Source organism: Dipodomys merriami, unplaced genomic scaffold, assembly GCF_024711535.1.
Source record: "Dipodomys merriami isolate MVZ:Mamm:240054 unplaced genomic scaffold, mDipMer1.0.p SCAF_1120, whole genome shotgun sequence".
Lineage (NCBI taxonomy): Eukaryota > Metazoa > Chordata > Mammalia > Rodentia > Heteromyidae > Dipodomys > Dipodomys merriami.
In genome coordinates, this window is record NW_027202406.1 from 56166 (window position 1) to 76549 (window position 20384).

General features: G+C 62.4%; 2 protein-coding genes across 2 annotated transcripts; one reads left to right on the forward strand and one right to left on the reverse strand.

Annotated features, from left to right (window-relative positions):
* The first annotated feature begins 4165 nt into the window (after positions 1-4165).
* On the forward strand, positions 4166-14343 carry LOC138822586 (mitochondrial ribosome-associated GTPase 1-like). Its single transcript, XM_070015408.1, has 9 exons — positions 4166-6027; positions 8091-8171; positions 8646-8702; positions 8909-8999; positions 11257-11318; positions 11681-11777; positions 12013-12094; positions 13579-13691; positions 13922-14343. The coding sequence occupies exons 1-9, from the start codon at positions 5998-6000 to the stop codon at positions 14095-14097; spliced, it is 789 nt and encodes a 262-aa protein (XP_069871509.1). The 5' UTR covers positions 4166-5997; the 3' UTR covers positions 14098-14343.
* Positions 14344-14667: 324 nt separating this feature from the next.
* LOC138822587 (shadow of prion protein-like) lies at positions 14668-19760 on the reverse strand. Its single transcript, XM_070015410.1, has 2 exons — positions 19570-19760; positions 14668-18483 (listed from the first exon to the last, which is right to left on the reverse strand). Exon 2 carries the CDS (start codon positions 18472-18474, stop codon positions 18025-18027), a length of 450 nt encoding a protein of 149 aa, XP_069871511.1. The 5' UTR covers positions 18475-18483; positions 19570-19760; the 3' UTR covers positions 14668-18024.
* Positions 19761-20384: the final 624 nt, after the last annotated feature.

Below are 20384 nucleotides of genomic sequence, written 5' to 3' on the forward strand. Positions count from 1 at the left end.
GCCCCGCCCCCGGCAGGGCCTGCTGCCCCCGGAGCCCCGCCCACGGCAGGGCCTGCTGCCCTCCCCGGAGCCCCGCCCCCGGCAGGGCCTGCTGCCCTCCCCGGAGCCCCGCCCACAGCAGGGCCTGCTGCCCCCGGAGCCCCGCCCACAGCAGGGCCTGCTGCCCCCGGAGCCCCGCCCACAGCAGGGCCTGCTGCCCCCGGAGCCCCGCCCACAGCAGGGCCTGCTGCCCCCGGAGCCCCGCCCCCGGCAGGGCCTGCTGCCCCCGGAGCCCCGCCCACAGCAGGGCCTGCTGCCCTACCCGGAGCCCCGCCCACAGCAGGGCCTGCTGCCCCCGGAGCCCCGCCCACGGCAGGGCCTGCTGCCCTCCCCGGAGCCCCGCCCACAGCAGGGCCTGCTGCCCCCGGAGCCCCGCCCCCGGCAGGGCCTGCTGCCCCCGGAGCCCCGCCCACAGCAGGGCCTGCTGCCCTCCCCGGAGCCCCGCCCACGGCAGGGCCTGCTGCCCCCGGAGCCCCGCCCACAGCAGGGCCTGCTGCCCCCCCCCAGCCCCGCCCACAGCAGGGCCTGCTGCCCTCCCCGGGGCCCCGCCCACAGCAGGGCCTGCTGCCCCCGGAGCCCCGCCCCCGGCAGGGCCTGCTGCCCCCCCAGCCCCGCCCACAGCAGGGCCTGCTGCCCTCCCCGGGGCCCCGCCCACAGCAGGGCCTGCTGCCCCCGGAGCCCCGCCCACAGCAGGGCCTGCTGCCCTCCCCGGAGCCCCGCCCCCGGCAGGGCCTGCTGCCCCCGGAGCCCCGCCCACAGCAGGGCCTGCTGCCCTCCCCGGAGCCCCGCCCACAGCAGGGCCTGCTGCCCCCGGAGCCCCGCCCACGGCAGGGCCTGCTGCCCTCCCCGGAGCCCCGCCCACAGCAGGGCCTGCTGCCCCCGGAGCCCCGCCCACAGCAGGGCCTGCTGCCCCCGGAGCCCCGCCCCCGGCAGGGCCTGCTGCCCCCGGAGCCCCGCCCACAGCAGGGCCTGCTGCCCCCCCCAGCCCCGCCCACAGCAGGGCCTGCTGCCCCCGGAGCCCCGCCCACAGCAGGGCCTGCTGCCCCCAGAGCCCCGCCCACGGCAGGGCCTGCTGCCCTCCCCGGGGCCCCGCCCACGGCAGGGCATGCTGCCCCCGGGGCCCCGCCCACAGCAGGGCCTGCTGCCCCCGGAGCCCCGCCCACGGCAGGGCCTGCTGCCCTCCCCGGAGCCCCGCCCCCGGCAGGGCCTGCTGCCCCCGGAGCCCCGCCCACGGCAGGGCCTGCTGCCCTCCCCGGAGCCCCGCCCACAGCAGGGCCTGCTGCCCTCCCCGGAGCCCCGCCCACAGCAGGGCCTGCTGCCCCCGGAGCCCCGCCCACAGCAGGGCCTGCTGCCCCCGGAGCCCCGCCCACAGCAGGGCCTGCTGCCCCCGGAGCCCCGCCCACAGCAGGGCCTGCTGCCCCCGGAGCCCCGCCCCCGGCAGGGCCTGCTGCCCCCGGAGCCCCGCCCACAGCAGGGCCTGCTGCCCTCCCCGGAGCCCCGCCCACAGCAGGGCCTGCTGCCCCCGGAGCCCCGCCCACGGCAGGGCCTGCTGCCCTCCCCGGAGCCCCGCCCACAGCAGGGCCTGCTGCCCCCGGAGCCCCGCCCCCGGCAGGGCCTGCTGCCCTTGGAGCCCCGCCCACAGCAGGGCCTGCTGCCCTCCCCGGAGCCCCGCCCACGGCAGGGCCTGCTGCCCCCGGAGCCCCGCCCACAGCAGGGCCTGCTGCCCCCGGAGCCCCGCCCACGGCAGGGCCTGCTGCCCCCGGAGCCCCGCCCCCGGCAGGGCCTGCTGCCCCCGGAGCCCCGCCCACGGCAGGGCCTGCTGCCCCCGGGGCCCCGCCCATGGCAGGGCCTGCTGCCCCCGGAGCCCCGCCCACGGCAGGGCCTGCTGCCCTCCCCGGAGCCCCGCCCCCGGCAGGGCCTGCTGCCCCCGGAGCCCCGCCCACGGCAGGGCCTGCTCCCCCCGGAGCCCCGCCCACAGCAGGGCCTGCTGCCCCCGGAGCCCTGCCCACAGCAGGGCCTGCTGCCCCCGGAGCCCCGCCCATGGCAGGGCCTGCTGCCCCCCCCGGAGCCCCGCCCACAGCAGGGCCTGCTGCCCCCGGAGCCCCGCCCACAGCAGGGCCTGCTGCCCTCCCCGGAGCCCCGCCCACGGCAGGGCCTGCTGCCCCCGGAGCCCCGCCCACAGCAGGGCCTGCTGCCCTCCCCGGAGCCCCGCCCACAGCAGGGCCTGCTGCCCTCCCCGGAGCCCCGCCCACGGCAGGGCCTGCTGCCCCCCCCGGAGCCCCGCCCACAGCAGGGCCTGCTGCCCCCGGAGCCCCGCCCACGGCAGGGCCTGCTGCCCTCCCCGGGGCCCCGCCCACAGCAGGGCCTGCTGCCCCCGGAGCCCCGCCCACGGCAGGGCCTTCTGCCCTCCCCGGGGCCCCGCCCACGGCAGGGCCTGCTGCCCCCGGAGCCCCGCCCACAGCAGGGCCTGCTGCCCTCCCCGGAGCCCCGCCCACGGCAGGGCCTGCTGCCCCCGGAGCCCCGCCCCCGGCAGGGCCTGCTGCCCCCGGAGCCCCGCCCCCGGCAGGGCCTGCTGCCCCCGGAGCCCCGCCCCCGGGTCTCCGCCCCCGCCCGGCAGTGCCGTTGGTCACCTGGGCTGCGGCGTCGGAACTTTGGTGCCCTGGGACTGCCGGGACCGGCACCGGTCGCGCGGGGCCGAGAGCGCTTCCGGGGCGCGGCACTGTGAGGCCGTCGCCGCCATGAGGCCGTCGCCGCGCGCGCTGCTCGGCGCCCAGGCCGCCTGGCGCGAGTGCTTCCCCCTGCGTGGCCGCGACGTGGCGCGCTGGTTCCCAGGCCACATGGCCAAGGGTGAGGCCCGTCCCGCTCCCCCGCGCCTCGCCCCGCGCAGCCCGCACTCCGGCCTCCCGGCGCCCTGCGCCCCGCTCCCCCGGCCGCCCCGCTCCCCCGCGCCTCGCCCCGCGCAGCCCGCACTCCGGCCTCCCCGCGCGCCCCGCTCCCCCGGCCGCCCCGCTCCCCCGCGCCTCGCCCCGCGCAGCCCGCACTCCGGCCTCCCGGCGCCCTGCGCCCCGCTCCCCCGGCCGCCCCGCTCCCCCGCGCCTCGCCCCGCGCAGCCCGCACTCCGGCCTCCCCGCGCCCTGCGCCCCGCTCCCCCGGCCGCCCCGCTCCCCCGCGCCTCGCCCCGCGCAGCCCGCACTCCGGCCTCCCCGCGCGCCCCGCTCCCCCGGCCGCCCCGCTCCCCCGCGCCTCGCCCCGCGCAGCCCGCACTCCGGCCTCCCCGCGTGTCTTCGCGGCGTTGACCCCCGGAAGGCAGCTGCGGGGCGGCCGGGGGGTCCCCAGGCCAGGCCGAGACCTCCGGCCAGGAGCTGGCAGCCAGCCGTTCTCTGCCATTTAGGTCTTGTCCGGTCGGGGGCCTGGACTCGGCCTGGGCCGCCCCCAGCTCTGCCCCCCCCCCCCCCCCGCGCTTGTAGGTAGCTAAGAGGCTCCCGCGGACGTTCCTGCCCGGCTGGGAGCCGCGTCCTCCGCCTCAGCCTCCCAGCGGGCGGGAGCCGCGTCCTCCGCCTCAGCCTCCCAGCGGGCGGGAGCCGCGTCCTCCACCTCAGCCTCCCAGCGGGCGGGAGCCGCATCCTCCGCCTCAGCCTCCCAATGGGCGGGAGCCGCATCCTCCGCCTCAGCCTCCCAGCGGGCGGGAGCCGCATCCTCCGCCTCAGCCTCCCAGCGGGCGGGAGCCGCATCCTCCGCCTCAGCCTCCCAGCAGCTGGGAGGACGGGCGGGAGCCGCCGGCGCCCGGCTCCTTCCACACTTTGGGTTTTGTTTTCGAGATAGGTCTCCCTGCCTGTGCAGGCTTCGAACTCCCGACCTCCAGAGGAGTTGAGATTGCTTCTGAGTAGCAGACAACCCTGCCCCTTTGAAAGGCCCTGGCCTGCCCTTGAATACTTTCATGTGTTCCAGGACTGAAGAAGATGCAGAGCAGTCTGAAGGTGGTGGACTGTGTCATCGAGGTTCACGATGCTCGGATATCCTTTCCTGGTGCGGGAGGGACCACTTTCCCAGGCAGAGACGCAGAGGCAGCAGGGAGCGCTTCCGGTGTCTGCCTGCCGTGGGCCCAGTGTAGTCACTGCTTGCAGTGACTCGAGACCTTACTTGTTACTGGCATTTAGAGCAGTGGCTCTCGGTCTTTATAACATATTGGGATTATTGGGGAGCTTGTAAATAGGCCCGTTGCCAAGCTTTGTTTTACACCAGAATCTCACGTGTGGGAGCATTGATGTCATTTGTCCTGGCCTCTGCCTGGCTCACCTGGGCTTTCCAGAATGATCCAGCAGTGAAATTCTCCAGATAGGGCATGAAACCTGAGATTAAAGGTTCCTACCAATCACAACTTTCCTCCTGTGCTTGGGAGAATTGGCAAGACTTGATCTTGTTTTGACACAGGCTTCATAGACTTTGTCCATTTGAGCTATGCTGAAGTTCTTTAGTGATGAAAATACTGATTTTTCTAGTTGTTACAAATCTGCCAGGGCAGCCTAGACTGGGGAGGCTGAGCCAGCAGGTGTGAGCCCTGGGGAAAACGGTACTGAGGCACTGCCACCCAGACAGTGCAGAGTCAGGGTGTTATTCAAAGTTCATGATCTTGTTGGAACTTTAGTAACAAAACATTGGGTTTCTGGGCTGGGAAGGTAACTCAGTGGCAGAGTTGCATACATGAGGCCTCGGGTTTGATTCCTCAGCACCACATAAGCAGAAAAAGCCAGAGGTAGTGCAGTGGCTCAAGTAGTAGATGGCTAGCCTTGAGCTGAAGAGCTGAGGGACAGAGCCCAGGCCCAGAGTTTAGGCCCCATGACTGGCAAAAAACAAAAACAAACAACCCCTTGGGTTTTTTTGTTTTAGGCTGTAAATATGCATCAGTTTATGTAGCATATAGTGGTGACAATTGTGTGTCTATCAAAACATCATAAAATGTGGTTATCTTTTAGTATGTGTGATCCTTCAACCCTAGGACATTTTGCCTTATCTAGGTTGTGGCAGGCAGCCTTCCCTGGATGATGGTCTCTGTAGCATCCTGGGAGGAGAGTCTGGGGGCTGTAGTCATATATAGGAAGGAAAGTTTGGAGTGGGGAGACAGCTGACTGACTGCTTAGATGGGGCAGGCAGGGGCCTTGGGACCCCTGCAGCTTGATCCTCAGGGAGAGATGCAGCACCAGGAAAGCAGAGGTTCAGGATGTGAAGATAAGAAGTCCCCTCCTGCCTGTATTAGCGTCAGGTGTAGTGGACTAGGACTAAGACCCTACCTTTGTCCTAGCAGTCCTGGTTGAAGATGTCAGTAGCAAGTGGTGTCTCCAGTGAGTCTCCATGAGGGAAGGGACCTGCTCATTTTTAGGCACAGCTGCTGGGTGCCCCGTGGTAGGACTTGGGAGTCCTTAGTAGCCACAGGGTAGGGTAGTGTTCTGAAGATACTCTAGTTAGGACTTTACAGTCACTTTTTCTTGAGTGATCATGTCACTCATTTGAAACTTAAGTATCTTGGCAACTAAGCCTGGTATCTCAGATTGCTTGGAACTCTCTGGAGTCTTTTCAGCTTCAACCACCCAAGTGCTGTGATTAAAGATATACACCACCGTGCCTGGCTGAGCGTTGGCTTTGGTTTTGCTACCATCATGTTTGGAAAGCTGTGTGACCGTCACTGCCTTGCCTGACTGCCTACCCTGGCAGTGGTAGAAGGTGTACCCTTTGCAAACCAGGATCAGAGCTGGCTCCATACTCTTGAGGTGGGATGTCGGCTGGGTGGCCTGCTTTGAGATGAGGTTCCCTCCTCCGGCTTCCTTTGACCTAGTCAGAGAAGACAAAATGTAAACCTTTCAAGGGATTTTGCCTTAACATCGCCACATTCCACTATCAGGTCGCAACCCTCTGTTTCAGGAGACCCTGGGGTTGAAGCCTCACTTGCTTGTCCTCAACAAGATGGACTTGGCAGATCTCACAGAGCAGCACGTGAGTACCATCCCACAGATGCCCACAGAAGTGTGAAGAGTCACCAACACAGACGAAGCTCTGCTTCCGGAACAGCTCCAGCCTGGTTCCTCAGGTTGGTTGCTTACCTCAGACGTTAAGGACCTAAGTGTTCAACATGCGTGCATACCCTTTGGGAAATGTCAGTGTGCCACTTGAGCCAAGTGACAGATAGCTGTCGGTAGTCTGTAATAGCTGTACTGTCAGGTAGGCTGATACATAGCTGTACTGTCAGGTAGGCTGATACATAGCTGTACTGTCTGGCAGGTCTATAGCTGTGCTGTCTGGTAGGCTGACATATTGCTTTACTGTCTGGCAGGTCTATAGCTGTGCTGTCTGGTAGGCTGATAGCTGAGACAGCTGATAGGTCAGAAGCTATACAGTCTGGCAGGTTGATAGCTATGGTGTCTGGTAGGCCTCTATATTTGCTGTACTGTCTGGTAGGCATTCCTGAGGTTACTGATTCTGTCTGCTAAGCTCCACATAGTAGTCATTGTCTGCTTTCTGCACATCCTTTGATTCAGAAGTTAGAAGAGGGAGAGGCCAAAATGGCTACTGATTTCTCTAAAGCCAGATAGAACTGGGCCTATGCAAGATATTTTCCATGTGGCACAGAGGTTAAAAAAGCCATGAGGACTGGAAACAGGATCTGAAGTGTCTTCTGCTTTTTTTCTTTTTGCCTCTATTACCAAACTGTAGAGAGAAAAATGTAAAAATCTTGAATTCAAGCCAGTGTTTTGAAAAGGTGTTAATGGTACAGAACATTTCCATTTGTTGCAGCTGCAGTTGATTACGTGTCTGTACATTCGAGTCGCCTCCACCCATCAGGAGGAGAGCTGAGGAGTTCCCCTGAGAGCTCCTCCTGCTGTCAGCTGATAGACATGATCACAAAGGCCAGGGGGTCTGCACAGACCTCTAGGGATTTCCTCCGGTTGCAGCTCTGGTTATTTATCTTCACGACTGGTTTCTGTTGCTTTTATTAGTTAGTGGATCTCATTTGTGGTTGCTTTTGCCATTTAAATACTAGCCTTTGCAGACTTTGTATTGAGTACTCACCTTGTAGTCTGGCCAGGTGCTCCAAGAAGAGCCCACTTCCCTGAGGACAGCTTGAGTGAATCTACATGGGAACTGTGGCTTCAGTATGTCTTTGTCATGGCTTATGTCCTTATCCCAGCTTCAGTGGATGTCTGGAAGAAATAATTACCACATGTATATATGTGTGTGTGCATATGTGTGTGTGTGTGTGTGTGTGTGTGTGTGTGTATATATGTATATATGTATATATGGAGAGAGTGTATTGATACTGGGGATATTGGGGCTTGAACTCAGCATCTCACAGTCTCAGATTTCTTGCTTGAGGGTGTTGTTCAACCAGTTGAGCCACATTTTCAGTCCTGGAAGAAATAACTAAAATTAATGGATTTAATCAGTGATTTTTTTCTTTTGTAAGCATTGACTATATTTTGGGGCCAGTAGCAATCAAACATTACAACACTAATTTTAAATAGGTATGGTTTATAAAGGTAAATATTCACAAATAGGATGCAGTTCCACAGTGATTTCAGTGAATGTTAAGACTAATGAATTTGTGTCAACTTTAGTATACTTTTGAGCTTTTAGATAGTTTCAGATCAGGTTTGATGTCCCTTCGATTTACAGTGTTTGAAAGAAGGTCAGAACACATTGGAACAGTGGAATTTCTCAGTGAAGTCCAGGTTCTGTAAGTCCACTGCCAGAAGTAGTTTCAGGATGACTTGTTTACTCACAGAGGCGCTGAACTTCCAAAGGTCAGTCTGTGTTTCCTGGTCTTCACAGCCCAGCCCAGTTACACTGCTGTGATCTCTGTCCTCGGTATGTCCTGGGACCAGTGATGGGGCAGGCTGAGGCCCTTGGTTCTCATTTTGTGTTGTTGCCCATCCCTGAGAGGAGTTGTCTCTGAGCAATACATAGTCCTATAGAGTCTCTTTGAACCTGGATCCTCAACTTTTATTTATAACACCATCTGTATTTTTGTTGAGTGTTTAAAATGGAAATGTCTCTTTCAGAAAATTTTGCAGCACTTAGAAGGAACAGGCCTAAAAAACGTCATTTTTACCAACTGTGTAAAGGATGAAAATGTCAAACAGGTAGGCCTTTCTGCTCACATGCAGGTGTTTCTGTTCCTTGTTTGGTAATCAGTTTTAATCCTGGTTCTGGCTCCTACTGCCCAGGAGTGCAGAGTCTCCGGCGGGCCCCCCCCCCCCCCCCCATGTCTTACGCTGATACAGCCCAAGATGGATATTCAGGGAGTACAAAGTCATTCTGGGGTGACAGGTCACTTAGTTCTCCTGTTTGCATTTGGTGGGACACCACAAGTTTACTGGTGAACATGATCACTTCTCTCATGGATGCCCTCCTGTGGTAGAAGCCTTACTCTTGCCTGGGGGTGGGTGTGTCAGTCTCACCAGCACAGCCTAGTTGGGCGTCTTTGACCGTCACTGCTGATCAAAGCCTGGGAGGTGTTTGTTCTCTCAGCTGGTGATTGTAGAGGGGAGCAGAGGTGACAGGACGTGGGTTGGTGAATGGACATGAGACTAGAAGATGTGGCTGGTTTATTGCAGATCATTCCGAAGGTCACAGAGCTCATTGGGAGCAGTTACCGCTATCATCGAGCAGAGGTTGGTTGTTGGGATGCAGACCTGGGGGTGGGCATGTGGGGGTCACCCAGGTCTCTCCTGACTGATCCTGGGGTACTTCAGTGTGGAGGACGCTGTGGTGCTGTTCCAGGAGGCTGGCCTGGGAGGAACCCCAGGGGTTCCTTTGGGAACCCCTGTGGGCTCGGGCCTGGTAAGGTGGAGTCACGGCTCTTCTCCTGCTTCCACAGAACCTGGAGTACTGCATCATGGTGGTTGGGGTCCCCAACGTGGGCAAGTCCTCCCTGATCAATTCTCTGAGGAGGCAGCACCTCAGGATAGGTATGCCTGTGCAGGAGGGGATGGTGCAGGACCCTGCCGGACACCTGCTGGCTGAGTGGACGGAGGGCCATGTGATGGACAGCCGCCTGCTATCCTTGTTGTTGTTGTTGTTGGTTGTGGGGCTTGAACTCTGGGCCTGGGCTCAGAGTTCAAGGCGAGCACTCTACCACTTGAGTCACAGCGCCACTTCTGGTTTTCTGGTGGTTAACTAGAGGTAAGAATCTCATAGAGGGGCTGGGAAGGTGGCTCAGTGGTAGAGCACTTGCCTTGCATGCCTGAGGCCCTGGGTTTGATTCCTCAGCACCACATAAGCAAAATGAAAAAAGCCAGAAGTGGCGCTGTGGCTCAAGTGGTAGAGCAATAGCCTTGAGTTGAAGAGCTGAGGGACAGCGCCCAGGCCCAGAGTACAGGCCTCACGACCGTAACCTCCCCTCCCCCCCCCCAAAAAAAAAAAAAGAATCTCATGGACATTCCTGCCCTGGCTGGCTTTGACCCTCAATCCTCAGATCTCAGCCTCCTGAGTAGCTAGGATCAGGCGTAAGCCATTGGCACCTGGCTGCTACACTTCTTTATATTCAAAAAATTTCTGGGGCTGGGAAGGTGGCTCAGTGTTGGAGTGCTTGCCTTGCATGCATGAGGCCCTGGGTTCGATTCCTCAGTACCACATAAACAGAAAAAGCTGGAAATGGCACTATGGCTCAAGTGGTAGAGCGTTAGCCTTGAGCTAAAGAGTTGAGGGACAGCACCCAGGCCCCGTGACAGATTTAAAAAAAAAAAAAAAAAGAATCTAAAACTTTTTGTTTTCTCTTTTTTTCCCCTCCCTCCCTTCCTACCTCTCTTTCCTTTTTTCTTCTTCTTTTTTTTTTTCTTTTGTGCCAGTCCCAGGGCTCAGGACCTATGCACTGTCCCTTAGTTTTTATGCTCAAAGCTAGCACTCTACCACTTGAGCTATAGCTTCGGCTTTTTGGTGTTTAGAGGAAGAGTTGCATGGACTTTCTTGCCCAGACTGGCTTTGAACTGAGATCCTCAGATCTCAGCTTCCTGAGTAGCTAGGATTATAAGTGTGAGCCACCAGTGCCAGGCTAAATACCTTTGTTGTTTTTGCCTCCAATTTTTGTTTTCAGGGCCTCATGCTTGCTCAGCTGGTACTCTACCTAATTTGAGCCATACTTCTAGCTTAGTATTTTGCTGGTTATTTTGGAGATGGAGTCTTAAGGACTTTTCTGCCCAGGGTAGCTCCAGAATAGCTAGGGTTTTAGGCATGAAATACCTGTATCTGGCTTCTCTAAAATCTTTAATGACTTTTCAAAACTTGATTTTTTTTTGGCAAGGCGGTGCTGGTACTAGAGCTTGAGCTCAGGACCTGGAGCTCACACTTATTGCTGAAGGCTGGTGCTCTACTACTTGGGCCACAACTCCACTTCCAACTTTTTGCTGTTTAATTGGAGATAAGACTCTCTTAGATTTGTCTGTTGAGGATGGCTTTGAACCTTAATCCTCAGCTCTCAGCCTCCTGAATAGTTAGGCGTGAGCCACTGGTGCCTGGGGTATTTTTTTTTTTTCATTTGTTTAATGCAGCCTTTGGGTCAGAGACTCCAGCATGCTGTAGGGTAGGGGATGTGCCATGCAGGGAGGTGGCTTCCTCCTGAGGGTCTTCCCGCAGCCCCTTCCCTCTGCGTGACTTGGACAGCTGTGTTGTCAGCCATGTTCTCTACATTTGTGAGCCCGAGGACCTGGGCTGCTTAGTCCCAGGTTTTGATTCAAAACAACCCACAACACTCAGTCCCACAGCCTAGCCCCCTGGCATCCTTGACTTATGCAAGTCAAACGAATCTATATTCAGTCTTATTTAAGGCTTCATGTTCCATATTAGCAATATAGTGTGAATTCACATTTGAGCCATTATGTTTTTATGCTGGTTCTGGGGCTTAAACTCAGGGCCTGGGTGCTGTCCTTGTGCTTTTTTTGCTCAAGTCTAGTGCTCTACCACATGAGTCATAATTCCATTTCTGGCTTGTTGACAGCTAATTGTAGATAAGAATTGCACCGACTTTCTTGCCCAGATTTGCTTTGAACTGTGATTTTTAGCTCTCAGCCTCCTGAGAAGGTAGGATTACAGGCGTCAGCCCCCTGTCTCTGGCTTGTGCCTGGATTTTGAAAACCTCTTTGGTTGTGAGCTGTTTGGGGCCAAACACGGGATGAGTTGTTGCGTGTTCTGAACTACTGTGAAACATTTGACAGCTTCTTTCTGTTACAGGCAGAGCTGCTCGGGTGGGAGGTGAGCCTGGAATCACCAGAGCGGTGACATCAAGAATCCAGGTGGGTCTTTGACAGCTGTGCAGGCGCTGCCGAGCCTGGCACGGCCCAGCCTGGCGCCGCCAGGGCCAGCTTTGCTTCTGGCCTTCTTCCCTTCCTTCCCCTTCCACTGCCCGGTACTGCTCTGTCTTCGGCAAACCTGTGGGGAATGGTTAGGGCAGAGCTAAGAGAGACCAATTCTTACACTTTTCCTTGTGTTTTCTCTTACTTTTTACTCCAAATTTAGTGTGAATTAAACCCTATGGAGGTCGTAGTGCTTTGTAACAAGGATGACCCACGGGGCTGGGTTTGATCTAGGAACCTTAGGGTCTCCAAAGATGGCTGGCTAGAGGCTCTGTAACCTACTCCATCCTCTGCCTGAGCAGGTGTGTGAGCGACCGCTGATGTTCCTGCTGGACACCCCTGGGGTGTTGAGCCCTCGGATTGAGAGCGTGGAGGTGGGCCTGAAGCTGGCCCTGTGTGGTGAGTACCCCTCCACCCCACCTTTGGAGTTCTCCCTGAGAACCCGGGCTCCCCTGAGACCAGGATGTTACTGCTATGTCTGACCTGCCTGTTCTCTTAGCGCGGCTCGTGGCACACGTGTGTGGCCCCATTCTGTCCTGTGACAGGTGTCCAGTGAGGTCAGGCCAGTGGGGGGCCGGGGCCACACGGGTCTTCAGGCAGAGCCCGCGGGGCATAGATACTGCTTGTCTTTCAGGAACAGTGTTGGACCACCTGGTTGGGGAAGAGACCATGGCCGACTACCTCCTCTTCACTCTCAACCAGCATGGAGTGTTGAGGTGAGTGACAGCTGCTGCGGAGCGGTGTGTGTTTCTGTAAGTCAGCAGTGAGATGCTGACAGTAAGATGGCACATAATCTGCACATTTGGCATGAGTGCATCTGAGCTGGTCACCCAAGAAGATGGCTCGACGGAAGAGCCATTACCAAAGGGAAGGGTGACATTGTTCAAAACGAAATGTGCTCTCTATCTGACTTACGTGACTGTAACCCCTCTCCTTTACAATAACAATACAAATGCATAAAAAAAGAACCCACTTTAAACAGAAAAAAGCTGGGCATTTCGTCACCAATTCTGGGCTTTCTGTGCTTGCCCACCCTGCCATCTGCTCTCTTCCATAGGTAATTTGCATTTTCCAGGCTTTCCTATAAATGGAGGCATATGGGTTGCCTCTTACCCAGCTTTCCTCATTGGGCATGAGTGTTCTGAGATACATCAGTGCTGAATGTGTGCTAATGGCTCACTTCCTTTTATGATTGAGCTCATGGCTGATAGCTTAGAAATCCTGCACTTGGTTTATCTGGATGGCCTGGGGGCATCTGCAGTTATGGCTGGTACAGATAAAGCGCTAGCAACCGTAAGGGTCAAATCTTTATGGAATGTAAGTTTCTACTCTTGGGAAAAACCAAGCAGAGTAGAGTCATGGCCAGGAACATGGTAGATGTGCATTTTGACTTCTCTTGGAACTGCTGAGCGTCATGGACCACCCAGCACAGAATGACAGCTTGGGTTTTTCCACGTCTTCTTCGTATTTGGTGTGCCTGGTCTTCCTTTAGCCTGCTGCTGTGTCATGTGCTAACTCAGGTTCATCCTCTGTGTGCAATGCTGCTGTCTTGTCTGTAACGTCTCCAGGAAAGGCCTGTTCACATTTCTTTTCCCATTTTTTGGAATCAAATATCCCCCCCCCGCCTCTCCTTCCTGTGACCTTGGTCATGCCTGGTTGTCTGTGACCCCTCATCTCTGTGTGTGCTGGTGTGCTGTGACCACTCACCTGTTGGGCAAGTTATTTCAGTGCCTGTTGTCACCTTGGCACATGGATATCTAGACTGCAGGCTCAAGTTTGTGCCTCTTCTGGAGGGGAGTCTGTGTCCTGCTCTTTATGTCCTATGGCCACCTCTTTTCCAGAGCCTTACTTTTCTTTTTTCCTTTTTTTTTTTCTTTTTGTTGGTCGTGGGGCTTGAACTCAGGGCTTGGGTGCTATCCCTGAGCTCTTCTGTACCACTTTGAGCCACTTCCATTTTTAGAGTAATTAATTGGAGATGAGTCTCACTGGGACTTTTCTGCGCAGGCTGGCTTTAAACTGTGATCCTCAAATCTCAGCCTCCTGAGTAGTTAGGATTACAGATGTGAGCCACTGGTGCCTGGCTAGATGTTACCTTTTTGGGTGGTGGTTCTACTTTCCTGAGCTTTGCCCTTGGGCACTGGGTTCCTGGGAAACCGTCAGCACCTCCTTGAAGGCTGACTTGGAGCTGTGGGCTGTGCAGGTATGTGCAGCACTACAGCCTGGGCAGTGCCTGTGACGACATTGAGCGTGTGCTGAAGAGTGTGGCTGTGCGGCTGGGAAAGACGCGGAAGGTGAAGGTGCTCACAGGCACGGGTGAGTGGGGCTACGGCCCTCACTGGGCTGTCCTTGAGGGAGGACAGGAAGGAGGCATGCATGGGAACTGTGGTGGTTGTCTTGCGACCAGGACTTGGGGAAGTTTCTAGAGTGGAAGGAGCCCCTGTGTGAACGTACCCTGCCCCAGGCTCCACTGATGCGCAGCTTAGTCTTTTAGGGCTAGGCTGTCCTGCAGGGAGCTTCCTTCCTCACCAGACCTTCTGTCCCAGGTGACGTGAATGTCGTTCAGCCCAACTACTCTGCAGCCGCCCGTGACTTCCTCCGAGCCTTCCGCAGTGGGCTGCTGGGCACAGTGATGCTGGACCGTGACATCCTGCAGGACCACCCCCAGCCAACGCAGCATCCTGAGCCCGCTGGGCAGGGCGCGGCCTCCTGGACTTCATAGCCAGAATGTGTGAGGCGTGGGACCGTCTCCCCACTCCTGCCTTCTAGATGCTCTACCTGGCCGCTCCAACTCAGACCCCTAATCCTGGGGCACTGTTCTCTCCTGCCTGCCAAATTCAGGCCGTCCCTGGTTACAGGTCCCAGACAGTCCTGCATGCATGGGCTGCTCAGGAGGCTCCTGCTTGGTATTTAAGGAAAGAGTCAAAGCTGTATCTACAATGTAAAAGAACATGGGTTAAAAGGTTTATCCTCTTGTTGGCTCCTTCATTGTGTACCTGCGGTACCTTGGGCCCAGGTATTAAAGTTCCTGGTGCTGGGGCTGGGAAGGTGGCTCAGTGGTAGAACACTTGCCTTGCATGCCTGAGGCCCTGGGTTCGATTCCTCAGCACCACATAAGCAAAAAGAAAAAAGCCAGAGGTGGTGCTGTGGCTCAAGTGGTAGAGCGCTAGCCTTGAGCTGAAGAGCTGAGGGACAGTGCCCAGGCCCAGAGTTCAGGCCCCACGAGCGGACCCCCCCAAAAAAAATTTAAAAAATAAAAAATAAAGTTCCTGGTGCTGCTGTAGACCGGGGGTGGGCAGGCACAGTCCAGCAGAGGGGTTTATTCACAATGAACTCTTCCCTGTTAATGTGTACACAGACATGGACAGCAAGTTCAGAGTTGTGTGCGGGCACTGGCCTCTGAGCTTGGTGCCGAGGGCCAGCACCTTGGGAGGCCACCTTCTCGCAGTTCAGTTTGCACATGGCAGTGGCCAGCCAGGATGGCACCTTCTAGCAAGCGAGGAGGTGCAGAAGGCATCTCAGGATTGCTGGCACCCTCACAGCCGCAGGTGCCCTTCAGAGAGAATGCGGCAGGAGCTGCATTCTGGAAATGAAGGGGTAGCGTGGGCAGGCGCGGTGCACACGGGGCCAGGAGAGGGGGCGCCTGGCCAGTAGTTGGTCTCAGCTGTGGTTAGGGCCTGAGCACGGCTGGGCCTCTGCTCGGCGGTCCTTTCCTCTCGGGGTGGCTGCCATCACACCGGCTTTCCCCTGATGTCTCTTGTGCTTCTGTGTGTTGAGTCTGCCCTGAGATCTCTCCCTCTGTGCAGTCTACTTCCTGGGCACTCTGACTGGTGGGGGAGGTATAAAAGATGGGACTTCCATTGTGTCTGGAGTGAGGGTCTTCTGTGCCGACTGTTCTGGTTGGTATCTGGGAAGCAGAGGGGCACCGGCAGGTTTCCCCTGAGACTCAATTTGCCTTTGAGGCCCCGAGGCAGGCTTGGTCTTGGCTTGCTGTCGGTCATGGAGCTTGGGGGCTGGCTTGTGTCTGAGAGCTGGCAGTGTGGATGACAGGTGGCAGGGAGCTGCATCCTAAAACTTGCTGCTCAGGAAAAACACTTGGCCAGAGTTCTACCAGGAGCATTGAAACCTGCTCCCAACCGAAACTATGTGCCAGCCCAGGTCCAGCATGATGACCACCGACGGAGCCCCAAGGCCTGTGGTCCAGAGGGCCAGGACCTATTCCAGAAACAGCCTAGCTGTAGATGAGGATCTCTCAAGAGCACAGGAATGGGGGATGGGGACTGCCAGGGCCTGGGAAAACCTGCCCAGCTTTGAGGTTGTTTGGTGATCAGAGCTAAGGAACTTGGCAGAGCTGGGAGCCTCCCTTCCTCCAAGACAGACTTACGGGGGCTGTGCTGGTGAGTCCAGGGCAAGCAAGGCGCCAGTCTGAGCACAAGTGTATTGCCAGAGGCACATTTTTAAAGGACTGTCCTTTATCTTCTTAAGGCTTCTTTGAGCATGAGCTTGGGGCTCAGTGTCCCTTGGGTGGTCAGATGATCCTCAGCTGTTGGAGGGAGCAGCCTTCTGTGTGAAGCCCAGGCTTGCATTACAACCCCTGTTCCCCCCAATCACTGATGAGATTGGCGGCTGTTTCAGCCAGCCTCCTTCGAACCACCTGTGAGTGGTTGTGGGCCTTTTGAGATGCTGTGGGCACCCTGTGCCATGTCCTGCCCCCAGGGCATCTGCTTTTGGGAGAGGGCTGCCCCCTGGAAGCATGGCACCATGCCCCCTGGCTCACAGTGGCCCTCAAGCAGGGCTGGCAGTCGTCCCCCCTGAGTGATCCTCTCAAAGGAAATGGAATGTTCTTAAGTATGCTCCCTCCCTCCGCCCCCCACCTCCACCAGTCCCAAGACCAGTTAAGTGACCCTCAGGGTCAGTCCTCCGGCAGAGGCCTCAGAGACGGCTGCCTGGTCTTGGGAGCCTGGTCTGGGAGTCAGGAGGACCCATGGGTGTTTCTGGGGTCCACGGTTCTACTCTAGATCCTTTGGGTTTGGAGAGTCCCCAAGACCTGCTATGGTAGACGGCTGGCCCTGGCGTTGTAGCTGGTCAAGCTCCTCGTTCTCCTTCAAACCCCAAGTTCTGTTGAGAGCTCAGTGGCAGGACTGAGCCACAGGACCGCAGGACTTAAGGGCCGCAGGACCCCAGCACCGCAGGCCCCCAGAGCCCCAGGACTGCAGGACCCCAGCACCGCAGGCCCCCAGAACCCCAGGACCCCAGGACCCCAGCACCGCAGGCTCCCAGAACCCCAGGACCCCAGCACTGCAGGACCCCAGCACCGCAGGCTCCCAGAACCCCAGGACCCCAGCACCGCAGGACCCCAGGACCCCAGCACCGCAGGCCTCCAGAACCCCAGGACCTCAGGACCCCAGCACCGCAGGCCCCCAGAACCCCAGGACCTCAGGACCCCAGCACCGCAGGACCCCAGCACTGTAGGCCCCCAGAACCCCAGGACCTCAGGACTCCAGGACCTCAGGACCTCAGGACCCCAGGACCTCAGGACCTCAGGACCCCAGGACCTCAGGCCCGCAGGCCTGCCTGGGCCTGGGGCGGGCGCCACTGTGCCCTCCTCTTCTCTCCTTTGTAGGGCTCCGACCTTCCAGAATTGAGACTGAGGTTCCCTGTGGGAAGTCGGAGGGCGTGCGCCTGGCCCGCATGGACGGTGGGTGGGTGGGTCGGGGTGGGGGGTGGGCCGGGAGCTCGGGGTGGGCCGGGAGCTCGGGGTGGGCTGGGGAGCTCGGGGTGGGCCCGGGGAGCTCGGGGTGGGGCCGGGGAGCTCGGGGTGGGCCTGGGGGCTCGGGGTGGGCCGGGGAGCTCGGGGTGAGGCCGGGGAGCTGGGGGTGGGGCCGGGAGCTCGGGGTGAGGCCGGGGAGCTGGGGGTGGGGCCCGGAGCTCGGGGTGGGCCCGGGGCGGGGCCCGGGGAGGTCGGGGTGGGCCCCGGGAGGTCGGGGTGGGCCGGGAGCTCGGGGTGGGCCCGGGGTGGGCCCGGGGTGGGCCGGGAGTTCGAGGTGGGCCGGGAGGTCGGGGGTGGGGCCCGGGGAGCTCGGGGTGGGCCGGGAGGTCGGGGTGGGCCCGGGGAGGTCGGGGTGGGCCGGGAGGTCGGGGTGGGACCCGGGGAGGTCGGGGTGGGCCGGGAGGTCGGGGTGGGACCCGGGGAGCTCGGGGTGGGCCGGGAGGTCGGGGTGGGCCCGGGGAGGTCGGGGTGGGCCGGGAGGTCGGGGTGGGACCCGGGGAGGTCGGGGTGGGCCGGGAGCTCGGGGTGGGCCCGGGGCGGGGCCCGGGGAGGTCGGGGTGGGCCGGGAGCTCGGGGTGGGCCCGGGGTGGGCCCGGGGAGCTCAGGGTGGGCCGGGAGCTCGGGGTGGGCCCGGGGTGGGCCCGGGGTGGGGCCTAGGGAGTTCGGGGTGGGCCGGGAGGTCGGGGGTGGGGCCCGGGTAGGTCGGGGTGGGCCGGGTAGGTCGGGGTGGGCCCGGGGAGGTCGGGGTGGGCCCGGGGAGGTCGGGGTGGGCCGGGAGCTCGGGGTGGGCCCGGGGCGGGGCCCGGGGAGCTCGGGGTGGGCCGGGAGCTCGGGGTGGGCCCGGGGTGGGCCGGGGGCTCGGGTGGGGCCGGTCCGCACTCAGGGCGCGCCCCCGGCCGGCAGCAGCCCGAGGGTGGCCAGGGCGCCGCCCAGCAGCAGGCCGGGGCTCGGGCCCCGCCCGGGCGCGCCCGAGGTCCAGGCCCAGTAGCTGTAGACCCCGGTCCCGTTGCCGCCGGGCGCCGCGTCCTCGCCGTCCTCCGGGCCGGGCCCGCGCGGCCCCGCCGTCCTCCTCCAGCCCGGGCCCGCGGCCAGGCCGGCCGCCGCCCCCGCCGCCGCCCCCGCCGCCGCCCCCGCCGCCGCCACGCGCAGCGAGGAGCCGTAGCGGGGCGCGGGCCGGGCGCGCAGCCGCGGGGCCCCGCGCGCCCCGCCCCGCAGCGCCCCGCGCGCGCTGCCCCGCGCGCCCCCGCGGCCGCCCTTGGCCGCGCCGCCGTCGCAGAGGAAGGCGGCGGCCAGCAGCAGCGCCCAGCACGCGGCCGCCGTCCAGTTCATGTCGCCGACCTGCGGGGGGGGGGGGAACCTCAGCGTCCCGAGGGCCCGGGGCGGGGGGGAGGGGGCGGGGGGAGGGGAGCCGGGGAGGAGGGGAGGGGCCGCGGGGGAGGGGGCGGGTGGGAGGGGGGAGGGGGCCGAGGGACGGAGAGGGCGGGGGGAGGGGGAGGGGGCGGGGGGAGGGGAGGGGGTCGAGAGGCGGAGAGGGCGGGGGGGAGGGGGGGCGGGGGGAGGGGGGCGGGGGGAGGGGAGGGGGTCGAGAGGCGGAGAGGGCGGGGGGGAGGGGGCGGGGGGAGGGGAGGGGGTCGAGAGGCGGAGAGGGCGGGGGGCGGGGGGCGGGGGGGAGGGGGGCGGGGGGGAGGGGGGAGGGGGCCGAGGGACGGAGAGGGCGGGGGGGCGGGGGGGAGGGGGGCGGGGGGAGGGGGGAGGGGGCCGAGGGACGGAGAGGGCGGGGGGAGGGGGGAGGGGGCGGGGGGAGGGGAGGGGGTCGAGAGGCGGAGAGGGCGGGGGGGAGGGGGGGCGGGGGGAGGGGGCCGCGGGGGAGTGGGCGGGTGGGAGGGGAGGGGGCCGAGGGACGGAGAGGGCGGGGGGCGGGGGGCGGGGGGGCGGGGGGAGGGGGGAGGGGGCCGAGGGACGGAGAGGGCGGGGGGCGGGGGGCGGGGGGCGGGGGGGAGGGGGGCGGGGGGGAGGGGGGAGGGGGCCGAGGGACGGAGAGGGCGGGGGGGCGGGGGGAGGGGGGCGGGGGGAGGGGGGAGGGGGCCGAGGGACGGAGAGGGCGGGGGGGAGGGGGAGCGGGGCCGGGGCGCTTCTTGGGGTTCAGGTGCGGGGTCGGGGGAGGGCTGGGCCGGGGGAGTGCGCCGTGCAGCGTCCGCGCCGCTCCCGGAAAGGCTGGGCGAGCTGGGGGGGCGGGGAGAGCCCGGCCCCGACCCCCGACCTCCGACCCCGCAGCGCCGGCCCCGGATCCCGACCCCGGAGCCCCCGCGCCCGCTCCCCGCGCCCGCTCCCCGCGCCCGCCGGCTCGGCTGCTCGGGGCCCGGGCTCCGGGCGCCGGCGGCGGCGGCTGAGCCCCCGGTTCCCGCGGCCCGGCCTCGGCCTTACCTGCCGCGCGGCCCGCGTGGATCGCGGAGAGCCGGGCCCGGGCCTCTTCCCGGGGGACCGGGGACCGGAGACCGGGGACCGGGCTTCTCTTCCCGGGGACCGGGGACCGGCCTCTCTTCCCGGGGACCGGGGACCGGGGACCGGCCTCTCTTCCCGGGGACCGGGGACGGACCGGGCCCTCTTGCACAGCCGAGGCTCCGCCCGAGGACGCGCAGACGCGAAGGGAGGAGACGCGGCGCTCCCCGCTCCCCACCGCCTCCCTCCCTCCGTCCCCCCCCCCGTCCCCCCTCCCGCGGACCCCACCCCCACCCCCACCCCAGTGCGGCTGCCGCGCACCGTCCCGGCCGCACCGCCCGCCACATCTCGGTGCAGCCGCAGCCTCTCCATCCCAGCCGCCACCACGTGCCTCCTCCCACCACGCGACCGTGGGGGGTTCACGGTTCCGGGACCCCCGCGGTCCTGTGACCCCACGGTCCTGGGCCCCCCACGGTCCTGGGACCCCACGGTCCTGGGACCCCACGATCCTGGGTCCCCACGGTCCTGAGTCCCCACGGCCCTGTGACCCCACGGTCCTGAGTCCCCACGGTCCTGGGCCCCCCACGGTCCTGTGACCCCACGGCCCTGTGACCCCACGGTCCTGTGACCCCACGGCCCTGTGACCCCACGGTCCTGAGTCCCCACGGCCCTGTGACCCCACGGTCCTGAGTCCCCACGGTCCTGTGACCCCACGGTCCTGGGTTCCCACGGTCCTGTGACCCCACGGTCCTGTGACCCCACGGTCCTGAGTCCCCACGGTCCTGGGCCCCCACGGTCCT

Bases quoted from the DNA above. Each gene is read 5' to 3' on its own strand.
- LOC138822586 (XM_070015408.1), top strand. From the start codon at position 5,998: ATGGACTTGGCAGATCTCACAGAGCAGCAC. The intron at 9,000-11,256 runs GTATGCCTGTGC...TTTCTGTTACAG, and splicing joins GAGGCAGCACCTCAGGATAG to GCAGAGCTGCTCGGGTGGGA. The intron at 11,319-11,680 runs GTGGGTCTTTGA...CTGCCTGAGCAG, and splicing joins CGGTGACATCAAGAATCCAG to GTGTGTGAGCGACCGCTGAT.
- LOC138822587 (XM_070015410.1), bottom strand. From the start codon at position 18,474: ATGAACTGGACGGCGGCCGCGTGCTGGGCGCTGCTGCTGGCCGCCGCC.